Source organism: Crinia signifera, chromosome 11 (assembly GCF_055691185.1).
Source record: "Crinia signifera chromosome 11, ASM5569118v1, whole genome shotgun sequence".
In the NCBI taxonomy this organism is placed as follows: Eukaryota; Metazoa; Chordata; class Amphibia; order Anura; family Myobatrachidae; genus Crinia; species Crinia signifera.
Genome location: NC_139227.1, coordinates 100847649 through 100872153, shown reverse-complemented (window position 1 = coordinate 100872153; position 24505 = coordinate 100847649). Strand labels below are relative to the sequence as shown.

Below are 24505 nucleotides of genomic sequence, written 5' to 3'. Positions count from 1 at the left end.
TGATGAGCCAATGGGCGGCGTTGTTAGATATGATGTGAAGCTGAGGTGGTTTGTGCTGTCCGGGGTTCCGTACATAGACCCAGTGGAAGGAAAGAGGAAGCGGCGAGCGGGGCAGTCTGGGAGCATGGAGCCGCTGTCTGTGTGTGCCTAACCGGAGCGGTATGTGTCCCCGTGCCCCGTCACCCCCATCCGGGGCATAATGACACACTGCTGCCCCCTCACAGTGCCTGTTACCCTATATATCCTAATACTGTGCCACCCGTACACACTGACAGCGCCATGTCCCTGCTCTACCGTCTGTACGCAGTGCCTGCCACCCTATATATCCTAATACTGTGCCACCCGTACACACTGACAGCGCCATGTCCCTGCTCTACCGTCTGTACACAATGCCTGCTACCCTATATATCCTAATACTGTGCCACCCGTACACACTGACAGCGCCATGTCCCTGCTCTACCGTCTGTACACAATGCCTGCTACCCTATATATCCTAATACTGTGCCACCCGTACACACTGACAGCGCCATGTCCCTGCTCTACCGTCTGTACACAGTGCCTGCTACCCTATATATCCTAATACTGTGCCACCCGTATACACTGACAGCGCCATGTCCCTGCTCTACTATCTGTACACAGTGCCTGCCATCCTATATAGCCTAATACTGTGCCACCCGTATACACTGACAGCGCCATGTCCCTGCTCTACCGTCTGTACACAGTGCCTGCTACCCTATATATCCTAATACTGTGCCACCCGTATACACTGACAGCGCCATGTCCCTGCTCTACCGTCTGTACACAGTGCCTGCTACCCTATATATCCTAATACTGTGCCACCCGTAATACACTGACAGCGCCATGTCCCTGCTCTACCGTCTGTACACAGTGCCTGCTACCCTATAAATCAGTGGTGGGGAACCTCAGGCCCTGGGGCCGTATGCGGCCCCCGTAGCCGGTCTGAGTGGCCCTCCTACCCACTCGGCAACTTTGCCGGGAGACAACTACAGTGGAGATTTTGCGAGAGGTCGGTAGTTCTTGCGAGATTCCTCTTAATTAACAGCAACCAGAGACTGTCAGTCCTATTCAGCGGCAGCCGCCGGAGCGTGGGACGGCTGCAGCAGGACAATTTGTAAGAGAATGTTTTACATATGGCCCCCGAAGGATTTTTCCACCATACAATTGGCACTTGGCACAAAAAAGGTTCCCCCACCCCTGCTATAAATCCTAATACTGTGCCACCCATACACATTGACAGCACCATGTCCCTGCTCTACCGTATGTACACACTGACAGCAACATGTCCATTTCTGTCACCTGTACACATTGCCTGCTACCTTATATATCCTAATACTGTGCCAACCATACACACTGACAGCACCATGTCACTGCTGTACCATCTGTACACATTGTCTGCTACCTTATGTATCCTAATACTGTGCGCCCGTACACACTGACAGCAACATGTCCATTTCTCTGTCACCTGTACACATTGCCTGCTACCTTTTATATATCCTAATACTGTGCCGCCCATACACACTGACAGCGCCATGTCCTAGCTTCTCAGTTTGTACACTGAACACAGCCCTTTGGGGCAGATTTATTAAGCTTGGTGAAGTGATAGTGTCTGGTTTTTTATCACCAGTTCCTACCTGTCATTTTTCAAACCAAACCTGTAACTTCACAGTTAGGAGCTGATTGGCCGGTGATAAAAAGCAGACACCATGTCCCAGCATTACCTTGTATATTCTAATACTATGCTATCTATTCAGTAACACCTTTTATATACAATATCATCCTCACACAGTGACAGCACTGGGTGCCAGCATCATGATCTATTCACAATGCCTCCCACCTTGTATTTCCTAATAATGCACCATACATACACAGTGACAGCACCGTGTCCTAGCATTATTGTATATTCATGATGCCTCCCACCTTGTATTTCCTAATAATGCACCATACATACACAGTGACAGCACCGTGTCCTAGCATTATGGTATATTCATGATGCCTCCCACCTTGTATTTCCTAATAATGCACCATACATACACAGTGACAGCACCGTGTCCTAGCATTATGGTATATTCATGATCCCGTCCATCTTGTATTTCCTAATAATGCACCATACATACACAGTGACAGCACCGTGTCCTAGCATTATGGTATATTCACAATGCCTCCCATCTTGTATTTCCTAATAATGCACCATACATACACAGTGACAGCACCGTGTCCTAGCATTATGGTATATTCATGATGCCTCCCCCCTTGTATTTCCTAATAATGCACCATACATACACAGTGACAGCACCGTGTCCTAGCATTATGGTATATTCACGATGGCTCCCATCTTGTATTTCCTAATAATGCACCATACATACACAGTGACAGCACCGTGTCCTAGCATTATGGTATATTCATGATGCCTCCCATCTTGTATTTCCTAATAATGCACCATACATACACAGTGACAGCACCGTGTCCTAGCATTATGGTATAATCATGATGCCTATCACCTTGTATTTCCTAATAATGCACCATACGTACACAGTGACAGCACCGTGTCCTAGCATTATGGTATATTCACAATGCCTCCCACCTTGTATTTCCTAATAATGCACCATACATACACAGTGACAGCACCGTGTCCTAGCATTATGGTATATTCATGATGCCTCCCACCTTGTATTTCCTAATAATGCACCATACATACACAGTGACAGCACCGTGTCCTAGCATTATGGTATATTCATGATGCCTCCCACCTTGTATTTCCTAATAATGCACCATACATACACAGTGACAGCACCGTGTCCTAGCATTATGGTATATTCACGATGGCTCCCATCTTGTATTTCCTAATAATGCACCATACATACACAGTGACAGCACCGTGTCCTAGCATTATGGTATATTCATGATCCTTCCCACCTTGTATTTCCTAATAATGCACCATACATACAGTGACAGCACAGTGTCCTAGCATTATGGTATATTCATGATGCCTCCCACCTTGTATTTCCTAATAATGCACCATACATACACAGTGACAGCAATACTGTCTTTTCACAGGGACTCAGAAATGATATATCCTAATACAATACCATCCATAGTGATTACCAGGACATCTGACTACTGCCCAATAAGCCTTGATTTGGTTATTTTCAGGCTGTGCTAATTGCGCCGGTACAGATATGGGGTAATATATTTATACATTGTCCAGCTTTAGAGTCTGTTCCCTGTAAATCACTGTGACCAGTCCAGCCTGGTGTTGGGGCTGGCATCACTAAGATGACGTATTCCCGACTATCGGACCCATAGGTGCTTTGTTCATTGTGGAAGGTTTCTTCTTACATGTCTGTTTAATATCACAGCCAAGGTAACGCAGAGTTTATATGTCATTTATCACATTCTGCAGCACTCGCCCAACTCGCCACCATGGCTACATCCTCCGAAGAAGTACTACTCATAGTGAAGAAGGTGCGTCACAAAAAACAAGATGGGGCCCTTTACCTGATGGCGGAAAGGATCGCCTGGGCCCCTGAGGGCAAGGATCGGTTCACAGTGAGCCACATGTATGGGGACATCAAGTGTAAGTGGCTGTCGGCAATACAACATCGGTTACTCTGGGCAGACTTATTATTAGTGCGTTCATTATAGCAATACAAAGCGTGTAGTTCTTCCTCTCCTCATTCTGGTGCCCTCTCACCTCCTCCTCCATGTTGTCCTCTGGCGGTCCGGAGTATGCGAGAGGATGACAGTTGCCCATGGCTGTCCTACTAGACCGCGGACACATTGACTAGTGCTGGTGTTTTCTGTTATGTATTTCTCAGCCGTAACCCTACAGTCCGCCAGGAAACAGCCCCGTTCTCCTGCACACCTCCTCATAAGAGCCCTGTTAGTGCTGCTACCTGTTAGCTGCTTGTATGTAATGCCACGGACAGGTGGATTCTTCGGCTTCTTGCCCCAGACAATTTATAGATTACTAGGTGATTCATCGCGCCCTATTGGCGCTTCTCACATCGTCGTAAGGGGCTCCGCCCACTTAACATGTGAACGCCTTTAGTGTGTGATATCTGGTTTGTATTATATGGAGGATTACTGGTATTGGTACTATAGTTAGAGGTTTCATATTTAAGATGAAAAGGGTGTTCGATTGTGAAGAGGGTGTAGGTTATTTTGTTGGTATGAACAGTGCTTACAGACGATGGGCGTCTGTGGCATTGGTGTGGCTGGTTGCAGGGATAATGTGGAATGTAGAGGTGCAGTGTTTTGGCAGTTGGATGTGGAGGTGCTGCGTGTGGTGAAGGGGGCTTGGTGTCGTTGGAGATTTTTTTTTGCGAGTGGTGGAGTTGGAGGTGCATGTGGGTGGTGCGGGGGTGAGGGTGCTGTAGTTGGGTGGAGGGTGGTTAGGGAAGGGGTTTGGGCATGTTGTGGATGTGTGAAAGGCCAGTGTAGCTTTGGTGGGGGAGGGGTGGTGTGGGTGTAGCGGAGGTGTGGGAGGGGCGGTTGTCGTGTTTGCGCAAGTGGATTTCGGTGGGCTTGTGTGTTGTGGTATAGTTTGTGGCGGGGGGGGGGGGGAGGGCTAGTGTGAGGTGCAAGATAGTGTGGGTGGTGGAGTTACACGTGTGGTGGTGTGGTGGTGTGGTGCATGGGTGCACCGGTTGCTAAACATGCATTTTGCGGGGGTGCTGTGAGAAGTGTGTGGTGTTGGGAGACAGATGGGTGTGTGGGTAATGCGGGAGGGGGATGGGCGGGTGCAGTGTTGGTGCTGCTTGTTGCGGGGGTACTTTGGGATGGAGAGGGGCAGGTGCAGTATTTTTGCAGGTGGATGTGGAGGTGCTGCTGGTGTTGGGGGGGGGGGGTTATGTAGGGGTGTGGTGGGTGTGTGAAGGTTGGGTGTAAGGTTGCTATGGGTGTGAAAAGGCATTAGGGGGTGGTGTGTGTTGTGTTGAGCCAGCCTCGCTCTGCATAATTTATGCTGCATATGTATGTTATATGTTGTCTGTCTTGTATGTCATTTTTTTATAATGTTGTAATGAAAAATAATATGTATTAAAATAAGTGGTAACACAATTCATGGTCCAGCTGATCTTTTTGTTAAGCAGCGCCACCTGTGGTGGTTTGCTTATAGTAAATCTACCAATCCCTTCTACATGTGTTGTGAAATGGAAGATGTGGGGATATTGTGTATGTGGGGTGGTTGGCCATGTGGGTGGTGTGGGTTGGTTAGTAGTGGTGGTGCACCGTTTTAGTGCGGTGCATTTGCGGTGGTGCTGTGGGTGTAGTAGCAAGGGTTGTGTGTTTGGGTGAGGCATGGGTGTGTCGGCAGTGTAGGTTGGGGATGGGCTGGTATGGTGTTGCCATGGGTGGGTGCATGGATACTTTGAGTTAAGGAATTTGAGGTGGAGGTGTGTTGGTGTATTTGTGCCACGAGGGGCAGGTGCAGTGTTTTGGGAGGTTGATGGGGGGGGGGGGGGAGGGGGGGGTGTAGTGTGCGTGGGGGGGTGGAGTGTAGTGTGGGAGGGACGGTTGTCATGGTTGTGCAAGTGGATGCGGGGTTCCTGTAGGTGCTGGAGGGGTGGGTGCGGTGATGGGGGAGGGTGCTTATTAGTGTGGTGGTGTGGGACGGATGGGCACGTTGGTTATGTGGTAGGGTTATTGGCAGGAAGAGTGTTGTGGGGGTCTAGGAGTGTTAGGAGATTTGGGTGTTGGGGTGGTGAGGGTGAGTGCATTAGTAGTGCGGTTGGGGAAGTGGGGTATGTGGAGTGGCTGCAGGTGGGTGACAGTGTACAGTGGTAGGGGTGGGTGTTCTGCGAGATAGTTAGTCCTGCGGGTAGGGGGGTGTGTATAGACTAGTTAGGCTTGTGGGGGTGTACTGTATAAATAGAGGGAGGCTTGCGGGGGGGAGGGGGTGCATAGGTAAAGTTAGAGTGTGTGTGAGCCCAGGTTACTAACCTGGGCTTAAAAGGAGGTGGCTTTTGGGGGACACACCGGACCAATTAACTATTGCATCCTATGGGGACCTCCGCTTCCAGGTTCACTGCAGGCTGCTTCTCCCTTCTGTTCTCCCTTCTGCCACTGGGACCCGCATTTCTTCTGGTCCAGTGGCAGGCACCCTGCTTGTGTCCTCTTCATCAGGCCAGGCCGAACAAAACACTGGGTCTAGAGCGCTTTGGGATAGTGGCTGTGTGCTGCCTACACAAGCTGCTTTATATGGTAGAGGGATGCTGCCCTCAAATAGTTACCAAAAAGAGAAAAGAACCATCGGGCGCCAATGTACTTTGTGTACAGTTGCAATTATATTATCCACAAGTGATAGAGGAATCTTGGCAGCCGTGGCCGGTTGTCAGGCCGTTTGTGCTGGGCTGCCGCTGGCAGAGGTGGCCGCAGGATACAGGAGCCGCTGCTCACACCGCGCGGCATCTCTGGAGCTCCAAGCTGATGAACTGACCAGCGGGCCAAGTGGGAGACTACCTGTTCTCAGCGGGTGCGTGGCTGTGTTGGAAGGTGAGAAGGCACGGTACTTGTTTCCTAGCACGGCCACAATCTTTGGGATCGTGTACCTTTAAGTTAAGGTACACGATCCCCGCGATGGACCCCGTGGATAGTAGGGGAATGAACAGGTCGGAGGACGCGCACCGCCACCCCTCGCGGGCTCGCTGTGCTCGCCACACTTCGGGTTGGCGTCTATCGTGGGGTGGGGTTTACGTTGGAAAATTTGGGGGTCTAGGGAATATTTTACATTGAATCCAATGTAAAATCGGGTCCCAGGGACCCTATTCACATTTGATTCAATTAAAAAATCGGGTCGGTTGCATCGATCGCATGCGATGCGATCGACGCAATTTTTCCGACACGACCACCCCGATGGAAATCGGGGTGGCCGTGCTAGGAAACAAGTACTGAAGGCACTTCTGCCAGGTGACTGCCCAGGATCCTGGGCTGTGTGTGCACTCCTCCGTATTAGCGGTAATCAATGTCTGTGCAGTCTGCACCGGGACCGTGATATGAGGGGATCTGTAGACTGAATGAATGCAGATAAAAAGTTGTCCCTTAGGTCACCGGCCAGTTGTGCTTAAGATCTCCTCAAAAACGCGTTTCGCCACGCTCAGGGCGGCTTTTTCAATTCAGAACCTGAATTGAAAAAGCAACCCTGAGCCTGGTGAAACGCGTGGATAATATAATTGCAACTGCACATTTCTGCTCCCCCCCCAACTGCCAATTTTGGAGATCCATATGTGAGTACCTATCAACTTACCAACACAATACATCTGTTGGGAGGACATGAATTACTAAGTTTGCGGATATATACCTTCCCCTTGGGACTTCTAACAAAGCTGTTTAATCTGTGCAATGTAACCTGTACTAGTCAGGATTTATGAAATATCAGTATCTAATACGGTTAATTTTAAAATAATTGTATGTGCCTATTTATGGTGTACTTATATTCCTTTTAATATAATATGTATATTTGTTTTTTCCATGCATGCAATTAATTTTATTTGATTTATTAAAGTGTTATTTGTGTACATTGGCGCCCGATGGTTCTTTTCTCTATCAGGCCAGGCCGGCCTGGCTCCTGTCATACAATCAGGGGCCGGCGCAGCAGAGAGCAGACACATGTTCGGGGAGGGAGAGACACTCTGAATCGCTCTGCAAGCCTGCGCACACATACTGGCACTGTGCCAGTTAAATTAAAGATTGAAGGGGGGGGGGGCAGTTGGGAGTCCCCCCAGCATGAAGGAATAGATGTGCATGCGCACAGCATCTATTCAGCGACGCAGAGGATGAAAAAGGGGGTATTCAATGTTTGGCGTGCTCCCGCAGCCATCTCCCGACGGGAGATATATAAGAGATTTTTTTTTTTTCAATTTATTATTTTATTTATTCAGTTTCTTATATCGCACAGCAAATTCAGTTCAGTGATAAACAATTGGAAACAGTGATAACATCTAAAACAATTGGAATCAACAAGACTGGGTAATAACAGTCCTAGAGGTAGTAGGGTCCTGCTCGTAGGCTTACAATCTATAGGGAGGTAGGCATTGATACACAAGGGTGGGTGTTCTCTATTGCATGACGGGCCCCCAGTCGCGAAACTCTGCACGTGCCATGTGCAGGACCAGTCCTGCGATTGTGGTATTTGTGGGAGGGACGGCTGGTATTTTCGAATATATGATGTTCTAAACCGGTTATACAGGTGTACATAGGTTGCAGTGGTCACTTTGTAATGTCTTTGATGTGATCCTGGGGTCCAGTGAGTGGACAGAGAAGTGCCCCCAGTAGCCTGTCTGGGTCTACCAGCGTCACTTCCCACATGCTACGTGGCTTGGGTCGATCCTTGACAGTTTTACCATGAATCTTGCATCTGATTTATTGCTTCCTCTCTCCAGGTCAGAAGATCAGCCCAGATGGCAAAGCCAAGGTCCAGCTCCAGCTCATCCTCCACGCGGGAGAGACCACTAACTTGCATTTCTCCAATGACAGCACAGCAATAAAAGAGAGGGATGCCGTGAAAGAGCTGCTGCAGCAGCTGCTTCCCAAATTCAAGAGGAAGGCCAACAAGGAGCTAGAAGAGAAGAACAGGTAAGCAAGAAGCTGGTACAGTGGTTACTCCAGGTGGCCATCCTGTACCCCACCCTTCCCTCTTTATCATAATCCCAAATCGGCATGTCTCTCATGATGAACCCCAGGTTTAAATTATGTGTAAGGGATCACACATAGAATAGTCCCAGGTTTAAATTAGGATGGGGCAATTGGGACCAAATTAACCACTTCTCAAATTGCCACTTTTACCAAGCCACACCTTCTTTGTGTCAGCTGATCATGCTCCTGTGTAAGCCCCACCCCTCTTCAGGATCCTAGATAACGTCTGTCCTAGCTGCCTAAGCCATACTCTCCAATATGAAGTCCTCTAATGTGAGTAATACCCCTTTTCCACTAGCCTAAATATCCCGGGTTTTTGCACAGGATCGCGCAAAACCCGGGATTTTAGGCAGGTGGAAATGCTCCTTGTAGAAATAATGCAGGTCGTAAGACCCGGCATTTCTACCCAGGTAGCGACCAGGGTTGAACACAGGTTCAACCTGGGTCACTGTGTAGTGTAAACGGGTAACCGGGGTCGATGTGACCCGGGTCCTGTTCACTACAGTGCAAAAGCTGGCGCTGGGAGATGCTTTCATCTCCCAGCCCCTCCCCGACCCCACCTCCCGGTGATGTCACCCGCCCGGCATTCTGCCGGGTGCGGACTCTAGTGTAAATGGGTTTGCAAGCCGGGTCGCACCCAGGCTGTAGCCGGGTACAAAATCCTGGGTGCGACCCAGCTTGCAGATGGAAAAGGGGTATAACTGGATCCATGGTCCTTAACTCCCCTGCGTCTGTCTGGGCTATAGAACATGGGTAAGAGTAATTATAGGGACGGGGACTACCCAAAGAAGGTCACATATCCTGAACTCTGGACTAAAAACTCCAAAGAACCGTTTGTGGCATTGCATCTGTCCGTCACACATTATCTTCAATACATTAAGGGGGTATTTAATGCAGGGTCACGACTGTCGTGATGGCAATGATGCAGTGATCTGCTCTGTTGTCTTAGGATGCTGAAGGAGGACCCCGTCTTGTTCCAGCTCTACAAGGACCTTGTGGTCAGTCAGGTGATCAGTGCCGAGGAGTTCTGGACGAATCGCCTCAGCCTGACCTCGCTGGAGAGCACAGTGTCTAACAGCAAGCAGGACGTGGGGATCTCCGCTGCCTTCCTGGTGCGTTCACTATGATGCCGCAAGGGGTCAAATAGAGCATTGTATGCATCAGTATTTAAGGGGTGGGCGGGGGTAACAAATGTCTCCAGTATGACACTTGGGTGAATCCTATGTAAGAGAATATGGCGCTAGCTTGGCTCACCCTCATTCCTTGGAGTAACTCTGACACTCTGACGCTGCACGCCTGATTACAGAGCCTTGCCGTGAGAGCACTTGCCGCCCCCTTGTGGCAGCTATCAGTAATGGGCCATGACCCATAGCACACACTATTGATTGTTATAGTGTAAATGTATAATTAAGGTACATACGTCGCTTAGCGTTATACTATGCTGGCTTTGCTATGAATATGTTTGTTTTTCCTGTAGGCAGATGTACGCCCCCAAACTGACGGGTGCAATGGTCTGCGATACAACCTGACTCCAGACATTATTGAGTCCATATTCCGCACATATCCTGCAGGTAGGGTTTCACAGTGTCGGTGTATAGCAGTGGTCTTCAACTGCGGTCCCCAAGGCACAGTCCAGGTTTTATGGCTAACCCTGCTTTTGCACAGATAAGCTGACTTAGGTACAAATCAAGTCATCTGTGCCTTAGCCTGGATAGTCTGAAACCGTGGACTGGTGGTCTGCCTTAAGGACCCTGGTTCCTGGGGCTGGCGGCACTGTATGTATCATGTCTCTCTTATTCCTGGGGCCGGTGGCACTGTATGTATTGTGTCACTCTTATTCCTGGAGCTGGTGGCACTGTATGCATTGTCACGCTTATTCCTGGGGCTGGCGGCACTGTATGTATTATGTCATGCTTATTCCTGGGGCTGGTGGCACTGTATGTATAGTGTCACGCTTATTCCTGGGGCTGGCGGCACTGTATGTATCATGTCACGCTTATTCCTGGGGCTGGCGGCACTGTGTGTATTGTCACGCTTATTCCTGGGGCTGGTGGCACTGTATGTATAGTGTCACGCTTATTCCTGGGACTGGCGGCACTGTATGTATCGTGTCACGCTTATTCCTGGGACTGGCGGCACTGTATGTATCGTGTCACGCTTATTCCTGGGGCTGGCGGCACTGTATGTATCGTGCCACGCTTCTTCCTGGGGCCGGCGGCACTGTATGTATTGTGTCACGGTTATGCCTGGGCCGGCGGCACTGTATGTATTGTGTCACGCTTTTTCCTGGGGCTGGAGGCACTGTATGTATCGTGTAACGCTTATTCCTGGGGCTGGCGGCACTGTATGTATCGTGTCACGCTTATTCCTGGGGCCGGCGGCACTGTATGTATCGTGTCACGCTTTTTCCTGCGGCCGGAGGCACTGTATGTATCGTGTCACGCTTATTCCTGGGGCTGGCGGCACTGTATGTATAGTGTCACTCTTATTCCTGGGGCTGGCGGCACTGTATGTATAGTGTCACTCTTATTCCTGGGGCCGGCGGCACTGTATGTATCGTGTCACTCTTATTCCTGGGGCCGGCGACACTGTATGTATCGTGTCACTCTTATTCCTGGGACTGGCGGCACTGTATGTATCGTGTCATGCTTATTCCTGGGGCTGGTGGCACTGTATGTATAGTGTCACTCTTATTCCTGGGCTGGCGGCACTGTATGTATAGTGTCACTCTTATTCCTGGGGCTGGCGGCACTGTATGTATAGTGTCACGCTTATTCCTGGGGCCGGCTGCACTGTATGTATTGTGTCACGGTTATGCCTGGGCCGGCGGCACTGTACATGACCTAAGCTGGCTGTAGGATGAGACTACAGAATGGATAACACGTGTTACGTTCCTTACAGTGAAGCTGAAGTATGATGAGAACGTTCCCCACAACATGACGGAGAAAGAGTTCTGGACCCGCTTCTTCCAGTCTCATTACTTTCATAGAGACCGGCTCAACACGGGATCAAAGGACTTGTTTGCGGAATGCGCCAAGCTGGATGAGAAAGGTAATTACATCTCTTTATCTGCGGTGCGTGGTGCCGAAGATCTCATGTATCTGTTATCATGTCATAGACTTCAGCTGCCCCCTGCAGCTTCCCTCTACCAGTGCCCATGTCTCGTCCAGTGTTCTAGCCCTGTTTGGTGTCACTGGTACATTGTACTCCCTGCCCTCAGTAGATCCGTGACCTACACATGTAGATTTATCAGGTGCTGGAGGAACAGTGCTGGCTGAGGGGGTGCATCTAGCATGCTAGCAATTCGGATAGGCAAAATCTTCACTGGGTATCTTCACTCTTTCCAATTCTCTCCCTATTTCTTTTTTTTTTAATCATGAATTTTTTATTCGGTACTAGCATTCCAACAATAACAAACAATTTGGGTACACAGATTGCAGAGGTACAGTAGAAATCTAGCATTACAAAGATGTATATTAGCACTAGTAATTGTTCGTGGTTGCAGGTTACTGCTAGCATTTTGCAGCGATTGGAGTGAACGCTGTGGGTCATCTTGTATTTAGGCTTGATTTGAGTCAATTGTGATCCAAGAATGTATATAGACCGAACAGTTTCTTTTCTTTTTTTTTAACTCTTAACATGTAAACTGTAATAAACATTTTTAACTCGACACATCATTGGTGGCTTGTTATTGGCTTGTTTCGTTTCGTGTGAAGTTCATTGAACATGTGACTACACGATTTTTCAACTAAGTTACAGTTCTCACTCGAATGCTATCTGTGTTTTAGATATTACTTAAGTAGAATTAAGGGGGAAATAGTATAGACCTATGTAGGTTTTTAGGTTGTAGGATGAAAAGAAGGGGCATGTAGGTAAGAGAATTGTAAAGTAAGGGGTTGGAGAAGGGGGGGAGGGGGTAGAGAAAGGGAGAAAAGAAAGAGAAGAGAAGGTTGCGCTAGGACTCCGGGGATCATGCAAGACTTGTGCCACGGATTTTTTATCCTGATGTTTTCCGCTACACCAGGGCCTGAAGGTTTTTCGTATCGTCTTGGGTTGTACGTCTTGGTCAGTCAGGAGTGTATGTGTCTTTAGGGTAAACATATGCGTAGCTGGCGTATTGTGTCTGGGGGTAGTGATTTGATGTAGTTTTCCCATATATTGAGTAATTTTTTCTGGGTTTGTTGGTTATTCGTATATGTCCCCAACCATGTCAGCTTGAAAAACAAGAAAAGTTTGTCCTCAAAGATTTGCATAGAAGGCGGGAGGGGAGACAGCCATAGTTGCAAGATGGATTTTCTGGCCACACCTGCGATTCTCTCCCTATTTCTACGCCTAATCCATGACTGTATTTATCAATTTCCAGGTCTGAAATCCCTGGTCTCTCAAGGGGTGAGAAATCCAATGTTAGACTTGTTGTCGCTGGAAGACAAGTGTATGGATGAGGTAAGAGGGGATATGTGGTCTCACCATCATCTTTCCTGTTCTCTAGGGCAGTCCGGTGGCACGGAGCAGACTCCTAGAATAAAAGGGGTTATTCAGATAGCTCATTGCCAAAATGTAACATTACTCAGTGTTTAACCCTTTGAGCGCCGAGCGCATTTGTCAAAATAGGTGTGAAAATTGGCAAGCAAACATTTCTATTCATCATAATGAACGGTAACGTTTATCTCCTGTAGGAAATATCCTCTTTTATTACACAAAATATTTTATTTGAATCTCTGTAACAAATGTGAGCGACGCCGGCACATTTAGCGGATATTTTACGCATCTCTTTCAGATCTTGGCGCTTTAAGGGCTAAATAACATACACGGTGACGGAGAAATACATTGTGTTCTTCGTACTTCATTATTAGAAGTCAATATGCAGAGGGGCAAAACTTCTAAGAATATTAAATGTTAATAAAAAGGTCATGGTGGAAAATGATAAATGAAAAATACAAAGGAATTTACAGTTGGAGCAGAGTTTATTGCCATGGGTTTGGATTGCGTGAAAAGGATTCGGGACAACATTCTATAATCAGTTTAGTAATTCTGGGGTTGGCCAATGAAGCTTAAAGGTAAAAATGGAAGGTTATGTGGTGCGCTTGTGCAGTTGACGCTGGAGTGTTATGGGGCTTGTGTATGTGCGCAGTTGCTGTGCTGACGACAATGCTTCCAGGTGTCGGCAGCTGCATTGATGTTGCTATATGTCAAAAATGTCGACATTACAGGTTAGGGAGGCACTTGCCTTACAAACTGTGTTGACATTCTGAGCATGCTGACATTTCAGTAGTGTCGACTTATGACACAGCATGCTGTCCAGTGCAATGAGAGGACAATTCGTGCCCTCTGGAGTTGGGGTGGGGGGGGACGTTGTAGTCCGTTCCCCGGTAGAGTAACCCTGCAATGTTGTGTATGACCATGTGCTCTGTTCTTGTTCCAGGGCTACGGAATTTCCTCGGTTCCATCCACCTCAAATGCAAAATCCGTGAAGGAGAACAGCAACGCCGCCATCATCAAACGTTTTAACCACCACAGTGCCATGGTGCTGGCCGCAGGACTCCGCAGAGAGTGCGTTTACCCTTCTAGCCCAGCGCAGTAAAGGGGGCACAGTGTTCTTTGTTTTTTAAGATTCCTTCTTCTATTTGTCACGTCACAATTGTGTTTTTTTTAGTGAATGGAAATGACCCGAGCATCATATTATGGACACCTCACACTAGGGTGACTGTGATGTGACTAATGCAGAGGAACTGTGCAAAGCTTCCCAAATGCCATCGTTACAGTCCTGGATGTCATGGATATCCTTAAAACTTGGACTGTAATAGAGCTTGGGAAACTGTTCTATGGCAGTGGTTCCCAAATGTGTGGTCCTCAACACACTCTCAGTCCAGATTTTAAGAATATCCATACTTAGGTACAGGTCACTTCATAATGACCTGAAACAGTCTGATTATACCATTTACGCACAAGCAGGGACATCCCGAAAATCTGTACTGCTGGGGCATCCTGAGGTTCGCATTTGGGAACCACTACTGTAAGGGGGTTTTGGTTTCCTCTACAGCAGGGTTTCTCAGCTCCAGCCCTGAAGTCCCACCAACATGTCATGTTTTATGGATCTCTTTATTCATGCAGAGGTGAGATAACCTGTGTTACTGGGTCACTAATGATCCCATTGGCTTCCACAGAAAGAGATCCTCAAACCCCAGGAACTGTTGTGGCTCATTCAGGGCTGAGGTTCAGTGGCCACTATCCTATAAGTCCTGATGCCGTTTTGGACGATAAAAATGGCCGGATGTCACAATTATTGACCGATGGCCCGATTATCGGCAATTTGTATTGACCGAAAATGGACACAAAATCTGTCAAAAACGTGTAATCGTGGGTCACGGGGCTGCTTATCGGGCTCAGGCACCACCTTGTGGTAGACTTGGTACTGCAGGCTTATGAGGCAGAATGGGGCACATTTAGCCCCATAAATACATTCTACAAGCAGGCTCGGCAAGGGGTCCATTGTATTGTTCTGCCTGAATTTCCCTTGTTGATATGTTAATGTATTTCCCAATTATGTATCGTTTTATTTTGCCATTTCATTTGCATCCTGCCTATCTGAACTGTAATAATCGTGCATTTAGAACAGTTTGCTTTGAAAGTAAAACTAAGCGTACCCAGAGTTAGTTCCCGAATGTCCTGCAGTGTTTGGCTCACTCTAATGGGGCTACGTCTTATTCTCACCAGAGAAGCACAACAAAATGACCAGTACAGCGAGACGAGCAGCACAGACGGGAACTCCCGCGATTCTGATTTCTTTCAGCCCCCTATAAAAAAGGTAACCATGAACGTTCTAGACCGGTCATTACAATGTCTGCTGACTGTTCTAGCTAATGTTGCGTTGCTTCTACCCCAGCTGGGCTACTAGGCCTGAGTTCTGGGGCAGGCCTCTGTCACTCAGGACAGGGAACAATGTGTCTGCCTCTGTCATTTGTAGGTGAAGATGCAGGAAGCCATAGATTACGAAGATTTGGGGGAAGGTAACGGTATAAAACCAATAGCGCTAACTCTCAAGAAATCAGATAGGTGAGTTCTAAATATGCCGCCACTGCTTCTTGTGTGTATTGTACCCCCGGACCCGTGAAAATATATTTGGTATAACAGGGTGTTTATTTTTTTCTCAGCTTTGGATTCTAGTAGAACTGCGGGGTGTATCCAATGTGGGGAGTTGGTTGCTTACCAATGTCGAGGGGTAGTACAGGAGGGATTTCTGTAGTAATGAATGAGAATATAAAGTGTTACACAATCTGTTCTATTCCCACATAGCTTAGTTCTAAGGTAAATCTTTAAGTTCTGCTAACAGCTCAGTCTATCAGCAGGTCATTGACTAAGGAGGTGGCACGGAAATAAATATATATGGCAGAAGGCACCAAGCAACCTAAGGACAAGCTGTTCTGACCTCTATAAGAGAAGGAAATACCACAATATGCATGCTAATCCAGGGCACTTCCATGCGTTCTAGTGCCCAGTTAATCTGATGAAATAGAACACTGTACAATGGGGAGAAGGATTTTACAGTGCGCCAGAGGAGGTGGCCATGTTGTGGGTGGAGCCAATAGTTGAGACTGTCCTGATATAGGTCAATAATTAATCTTCTTCTCTAGCTCCCGCAGTCGGTGATAGTTACTGGTGGTAAGTTTTGAGTTATTTATGTTTTCCAGGTATTATCACGGACCAACCCCAGTCCAGTCCCAGCAATACGCAACAAGCGAGGATATTATTAACTCTCTTAATAGTATTAAACAACAAATGGAAAACTATGTACCAAGACTAACTCAGGTAGGTGGGAGTACTTACCAATGTCCAGGGGTAGTACAGAATGGATTTCTGGGTAATGTTTGCCCCCTGGGATAACTATCGGTATTTCCTGATCATGCATGCTAAATGTGGAATCATGTGAATTAAAGGGTTTAATTAATATATATAAATATATATATATATAATGTGTTACATTTTATTTGTTTAATCTGTAGGTTCTTTCAAGTGGTGCTGCTAGTATTACAGTGTCTGCGTTGTCCCCTGGCGGAGCCTTAATGCAGGGGGCAAACCAGCAATCCATAAACCGTGAGTACAGCACTCTCTAATGGGAGTGGTCCTGGCTGAGCTCCCTATGACCTGTATTCCAGGGAATAAGCAGGGAGAAAGGAACGTGGCTTCGGCCCTCTGAGGGAAGTGTGCAAATAGGTCACAGAGCCGTTGTGGGAACATAAGACCGTTTATTTTATTCTCCCCAGAAAATGCTTTCAACTGGGTGGTATAAGTAGCCAGGTGGGGGCAGTGAAATCGTAGTAGGACTCAGAAATATTACTTTTAAAAACTCTTGCAGATTTTGGCCACCTGCCGTCTGGACACGGATATAACGGTGTCCAGTGGTGCATGCTGGGACACGGTGCCGTGCGCTGAAGCAATGCATGCTGGAAGACCGGGGGGAAGATGTTATGTGGTCATAACAAAAATATTTTAAAGGCATCTTTAAATCACAGAATGTAGGTCACTAAATGGGTATTTCTTGGCATCATGAAGCAGCAGCCTCTCTGCACACACCACAGCTGCGTATTGGGTTCAAAGGCAGAAGCTGTGGCACTGCCAGGTAAAGGGGGGAGGGGTGTGGTGAGCGGTGGATCTTGGTCCCTGCCGGGCCACTCCATCAGACCATGGATTGGTATTGGCCCACCCCTTCTTGGTGCCACTGCTGGAGGCGTTAGCAGTGGAAAATAGGGATGCTCAAGAGCCACCAATGATCAAGTTGTTTTATTTTGTTTCTCCGCCTACATGGAGAACGGGACGATCGGTGTGCGGGTTGCTGATATATCCCTATCTGCCTCTTTCAGAGATGGTGCCAAACGACATCCAGTCTGAGCTGAAGCACTTGTACGTGGCTTTGGGAGAATTGCTTCGCCACTTCTGGTCCTGCTTCCCGGTCAGTACGCTCTTCTTAGAGGAAAAGGTAAGGGCTCCTGCATTAGCCTCCATGTTGCTGCATTTCCGCTCCCTGACGTGTGTTCTGTAATTATTAACCTTCATAGAATCCCATTGTGCTTTACAATTGCAATCGGATAAAACAGAGGGGTCGGAGGGCCCTGCTCGCAAGCTTATCCTCTATAGGGAAGCAGGATTGTTATACGAGAGATACATATTGTATATAGGGCCAGCCTGGGCGGTATGATCCAGTCACACAGCATTGTCAGCCTGGGGTCAGCGGGACGGGAGTGTAGGAACATATTGCGTAATTTGCCGGAACTAATTGCTCTTGTTCCGTTGATATTATCGGAGTATAACTTGAATTGTATGTCGCTGGGGCGTTTAGTTGTTGGTGGCTTTTTCAAAGCATCGCAGCCATTAATATCTTACTACTTATAGTAACAAAGATGAATTTATCTCTTTTCAGGTTATTAAAATGAGGAATAACTTAGAACGGTTCCAAATTTCCAAACTCTGTCCATTCCAGGAGAAAGTGAAGAAGCAATACCTGAGCCCAAACGTAAGCCCCCTGGGTTCTGTACATTCATTCCAGGATAACATGGTTGTTGAGGTTGTACAAATACATAAATCCATCAAGTTCTACCTATATATGATCTGCGCTGTGTAAATGTCCCTGATGAGGGTAGCTGAAGATTTGCCACCTTCATGTATTCTCGCCCCCTCCGCATCATTGTCCCCACTAGCTCGGTCCTTCTACCAGAACCTCAGAGCAGCCGCCGGTGAGTACATCCTCAGAGCAGGGAGGGGTGTATCCCGGCACTGGAACCCCGGAAGCCGCCTGGTTATCCCAGGTTTTGTGGCTGAGAATACAGGAGTGTGCTGTGTGGATGAGCGCCACTTCTGCCAATCAGATGCTGCGATCACTACGCACCTCTTTTGTTCTGTTCTAGCTGTTCTCGAGCAATGGGAATGTCCCCTGTCCTGTGCACTAATATGGGGTGAGCATTAGGGATTTGGGGGTCACCAAAAGATGGCAAAGCCCTTAAAGTGGCCATACAATATGCCCCCCATGAGCCGCTTGTGACCGATTATATGGCTTACAATTTATCACGTACAACCCTGTTTCCAGCACCCGGGAGGGCCGAGACGGAGGTTGGACGGGCAGAAGGTAAGAGCTCTGGGCTCAGCTCCGATGTGCACGGGACCGCCAGGGCCGGCAAAAGAAATCTTGGGCCCGGAACACTGATATCTCTGGGGCCCCCCCAACACAGAATGCAGATTGTTTTTACATTGCATATTGAATTTTTTTTAAAATTAGAAATGAATAGATAACTAATATTCACAATGCAATATAATAGGGAAGGGCAGATGGGAGGGCTCAGCATTGTGTGTTGTGTGGTTTGGTGTGTTCCGTGATGTGACTAAACTCATTAGAACGGGTAGCCAGACAGGTGATTAGGCAGCCATGCATACAGATCCTGAGTCCCTCAAAGCTTTGGGGCCCCTCAACTGGTCGGGGCCCGGTACGAGTGTCCCCTTTGACCCCCCCTGTCGCCTGCCCTGGGGACCGCACATCGGACCCAAGGGGGATGGCAAACACATATGATTTGGGATGATTTTTTGGCTCGATGGGGGCCTTAATCCTCATCCCTCCTGTCCTCGCAGCTGGAGTCCCTCCAGAGTAATCCTATAAAGTGGGCATCACAGATTAGGGGGCTGCAGGTGCCTTTGCAAATGGATTATGTGCCCGGGGTATACAAACTTAGGGTCCTGTGTCTCTAAACCAATGAGTTATTCCACTGTTCAGTGCTTGGAACCTGTCCATGAATGTTCTTACATTGGATAAAAAAAAGAGGGGGAGTACAGCGCTAGGTTTAACTGAAAAGAATGTACACTACCACATGTACATAAATTCAAAACATTTATTTATACAAAGAAATGCATGAGAGCTCTCATGAAAACATAGATATTGTTAAAATAAAATATAAAAACAATCATACAAGGCTCTCTGAATAAAACTCCACAGTGTAAGCATCAGCACGTGTATAGTTACCAGAGGGAGAGGGGGGGCACATGTAATCTCCTTGGTGAATATAGTGCATGGGTATGTCCCAATCCGGATAGAATGCCCAGTAGTCCAGGAGTCAATGTAAAGGTGTTTTTAGGCAGTCCTTATGGTATATAAATACCAGGCTTGATTTTGCAATGGCTGCTTGGAAGAAAAGGTCCTGGAAGGTGGTGAACTGGTCCGGAAATAAAGTGCAAGGTTTGTGGTGCAGTCTCGGCTGGTGCAAAAGGGCAATAAAGTGCAGTGGAGTGATATAAAAGCTGCTCAACGCGTTTCGACGCTAGCTTGCGTCTTCATCAGGAGCTGGGATACCCCAGCTCCTGATGAAGACGCAAGCTAGCGTCGAAACGCGTTGAGCAGCTTTTATATCACTCCACTGCACTTTATTGCCCTTTTGCACCAGCCGAGACTGCACCACAAACCTTGCACTTTATTTCCGGACCAGTTCACCACCTTCCAGGACCTTTTCTTCCAAGCAGCCATTGCAAAATCAAGCCTGGTATTTATATACCATAAGGACTGCCTAAAAACACCTTTACATTGACTCCTGGACTACTGGGCATTCTATCCGGATTGGGACATACCCATGCACTATATTCACCAAGGAGATTACATGTGCCCCCCCTCTCCCTCTGGTAACTATACACGTGCTGATGCTTACACTGTGGAGTTTTATTCAGAGAGCCTTGTATGATTGTTTTTATATTTTATTTTAACAATATCTATGTTTTCATGAGCGCTCTAATGCATTTCTTTGTATAAATAAATGTTTTGAATTTATGTACATGTGGTAGTGTACATTCTTTTCAGTTAAACCTAGCGCTGTACTCCCCCTCTTTTTTTTGTCTATATCAATATCGGGAGACCTACACACTCCCTGTACAGCAGCTTTGGTTGTGCCTTGGTTCTGTTCTTCCTTGTTCTTACATTGGATCTCTGTTCTCTTGTGCAGCTCACAAGCCACTTAGAAGAAATGCTGCAGACGGCGTACAACAAGTTCCAGATGTGGCAGTCTCGCCGTATGACTAAGAAGACGTGAGGTCGCCCCTCCGGCAGTACAGATGCAAACCAGTCCTGGCAGAAGTGCGCAGGGCGTGAGGTGTGCGCTCTGGCGAGAAGACCCGCACGGTCCTTGGCGTTGATCTCAAACAGCGAGCACATCGCTACAGCCAAGTAGAATCACATCGAAACCGATAAATATATAATCCAAAAGCGGGAGAGAATTGCATGAGATACTCAGGGACTGCACCAATTCTTCCCTTTCTGGTTATGAAGCTGCTTGGGGGGGGGGGGGGGTGAACTTCTGTAAGAACATCCCCAGAACAGAAAACAAATACACTATTTCCGGCTTTTTTTATTTCATTATTTTTTTTTTTATTCCATTTAAAGGCTTAGCGATGCCGGTGTGTGGAAAACATTTCTTGCTCTTACCTGAGTTTTAGTTTGGGAGTTTAATACCAGTTTAAAGCTTTTAATAAAAGTAGTTTTTGGGGACGTTTTTTTTTTCTCTCCCATAAAAATTGACTTGAATCATTGAAAAGACTGAAGTAAACTTATTTTCTGGTTTCTTCCTCCGATCTGTGTCTACCATAGACAAGTGGGTTATTGCGCTACAGACTGCCGCTATCCGTTATCCAGGGTGCAGGGATGTTTGTACAGTGACTTTCCTTGGACAAGAGGACGGGGAGGGTGTAAAGGGGGGGGGTCTAGGTTAAGTGTTTCGTCATCGCATTGATAATCATTGACGATATGGAACAGGGTGGCGAATGCCGCAGCCTGAAGTTTAGGTGCCCGAGCCTGTGCCACAAAACTTTTCTGCTTTGGATTGGCTCTTACATGAAAGCTGAGTCTTGTGTTACAGAAGAAGAGATTGGATGTTCTATACATACATATATATTGTGTTCTCTTGGCAACCTAAATGAGCTATGCAGATATGGTTATGGAGCGTTTAATTTTTGTTTTCAGCTTGAAAAGCAAGATGTGTTCTGATATTATCTTTGTCTTGGTGATGGCGGCCGTCACCCCCCTCCCCCCGGCTGTTGTTGTGCCGCCTGTCACAGGTGTCCAATGACCTTCTTCTTTTTAAAGAGCCAGGTGCGTTTGAAACACTGCAAACGAGCGTTGTGACAAATTGTCACTGGACGATTTCTAGCCGGGATCTGTCACTTGAAGAGTTGCGATGTATCATTATTACGCAGCCGACTTTAAACAGATCTCGCTCCTTTTTTCTTGTGTTTTTTTTTTTCTTTTTTTTATATGTAAAATAAAAATGTAATTCATAATTTTGTGTTTTGTTTGGTGTCTTAAAGGGTGACGAAATCCAGACAAATACCCCTATTGTTAATCACGTTCACAATGTGATCTGAGTGCGATCCTGGTGACCAGGATAGAATTGCATGTAACATAACATAGATCCAGCCCACTACTGCGCATATCCACAGAATGGGGCATGGGCTGTTAGAGCGGCCGCATGCAGAATTAGGGATTAATAAGCAAGCATTAGGGATATACAGCCTGTACTGCACCCAATCGAGCAGTACAAGGGGAATGTGACAGTGATGACTACACCTGTGCACCAGCTAGGTGATCTGGGACATGTGACAGCTAGTAATCACTACAGCTGTGCACCAGCTAGGTGGTCTGGGGAATGTGGCAGTAATGACTACACCTGTGCACCAGCTAGGTGGTCTGGGACATGTGACAGCTAGTAATCACTACAGCTGTGCACCAGCTAGGTGGTCTGGGGAATGTGACAGTAATGACTACACCTGTGCACCAGCTAGGTGGTCTGGGACATGTGAAAGTTAGTAATAATTAGACCTGTGCATCAGCTAGGTGGTCTGGGGAATGTGACAGTAATGACTACACCTGTGCACCAGCTAGGTGATCTGGGACATGACAGTTAGTAATCACTACATCTGTGCACCAGCTAGGTGGTCTGGGGAATGTGACAGTAATGGCTACACCTGTGCACCAGCTAGGCGATCTGGGACATGTGACAGTTAGTAATCACTTCAGCTGTGCACCAGCTAGGTGGTCTGGGGAATGTGACAGTAATGACTACACCTGTGCACCAGCTTAGTGGTCTGGGGAATGTGACAGTTAGTGATGACTACACCTGTGCACCAGCTAGGTGGTCTGGGGAATGTGACAGTAATGACTACACCTGTGCACCAGCTAGGTGGTCTGGGGAATGTGACAGTAATGACTACACCTGTGCACCAGCTTAGTGGTCTGGGGAATGTGACAGTTAGTGATGACTACACCTGTGCACCAGCTAGGTGATCTGAAAAACGGGGACTGTTGAAAGATCTCGAGGAGACACTTCCGACGTCACGGATGACACCGACATCATCTCCCACAGTAATTGTGGCACCGATAATGTCACTGATGATGTCATAATTGATTTGCAGACACTTGCAACATAACCTATACCAGCCCAGGTTGTCGACTATGCCAACTGCTTGTATAATGGACAGACGTGCCAATGTGCATCGACCTTGACAGCGTTCAAAAGGGGATATTAAAGCAACCAGATTGATCACTCCGATGATGTAACAGTGTACACCCGTTTGTATTCGCTTACTTCAAGTAGTTCATTATGTTGCTATTGTGGCAGTATAATGAACTTACCTCAGTACCGAGCAAACGTAAAATATGTGGTCCGCCAAAAATAAATCCACGAGGTGTACACCAGGCCACCAGACTCCTCAACTCAGCGCATTTCTCCACCTATGTCAAATCAGTTTCCTTAGAACAGTGGTTCTCATCTCGGTCCTCAAGTGAAATAATTAGCTCCACCTGTGATCTCTTAAAATGTGTCAATGAGTAATGAGTGCACCTGTACACCTGCCAGGTGACCTGGAAAACGTGCACTGTTGGGGGTCTTTGAGGACCGAGTTGAGAACCACTGCCTTAGAAGCTAAGATAGAGCCTGCGGCCACGGGTGTGTCACGTGATCGCAGCCCTGAGGGATCCGGGACATGTACAAGAGGATTACTTTTGTCTGGTTCCAGCAATGCTACATCAGAACTGCGGTGTAAGTCTGATGACCCTTCTGTGGATCACATCTTACTCGATATAACGAGCTGTGGGCTGAGAATGCTAAATCTCATGGGTAGAGATCTTGCCCTTATCGCCCAATCAGATTCAAGTTATTCATCCAGCATGATCTAGAACAGAGGTAAGCAGACAGTGGTACTCTGCTGTAGTACTAGGCATCCCGGCATGCCCTAACATCAAAACTGTGGCAGGACATGCTGGGATATGTGGTGCCACAGAATTCCTACTCATATGCGTAACTGTTTCATTTTTAGAAGGTTTGGTAAATCTATAATTAAATGTTGTTAAATGTTTTGTCTCCCTACACCAGGGGGGGCCAAACGGGATGCAGTTTAAATCCCGGCGTTCAAAATCCCGACGCCGGAATCCCGAATGACGAAATCCTGACACTAAATTAGTGTGCCGAGCGTAGCGAGGCACCGGGCCCGCTGCGTGGCGAGTGCAGCGAGCCCGCAAGGGGGGCGATCCCTTGTCGGGATTTCGGCGTTCGGGATTCCGGCGCCGAGATCCCGACCGCCGGCTTTTCATGTCGAATCCGGCCAAACCTCTCCTCGAGATCTTTCAACGGTCCCCGTTTTTCAGATCACCTAGCTGGTGCACAGGTGTAGTCATCACTAACTGTCACTTTCCCGAGACCACTAAGCTGGTGCACAGGTGTAGTCATTCCTGTCACATTCCCCAGACCACCTAGCTGGTGCACAGATGTAGTGATTACTGTCTCATGTCCCAGATCACCTAGTTGGTGCACAGGTGCAGTCATTACTACTGTCACAT

The 24505-nt window shown here is 47.5% G+C and overlaps 1 protein-coding gene across 1 annotated transcript; it reads left to right on the top strand.

Annotated features, from left to right (window-relative positions):
- GTF2H1 (general transcription factor IIH subunit 1) lies at positions 1-21951 on the top strand. The gene is made up of 15 exons (XM_083163949.1): positions 1-159; positions 3422-3595; positions 8400-8592; positions 9602-9764; positions 10130-10223; positions 11554-11703; positions 13016-13095; positions 14075-14202; positions 15367-15457; positions 15617-15705; positions 16341-16458; positions 16653-16743; positions 17511-17626; positions 18068-18160; positions 20622-21951. Exons 2-15 carry the CDS (start codon positions 3442-3444, stop codon positions 20706-20708), a joined length of 1647 nt encoding a protein of 548 aa, XP_083020075.1. The 5' UTR covers positions 1-159; positions 3422-3441; the 3' UTR covers positions 20709-21951.
- The last annotated feature ends 2554 nt before the right edge of the window (positions 21952-24505 follow it).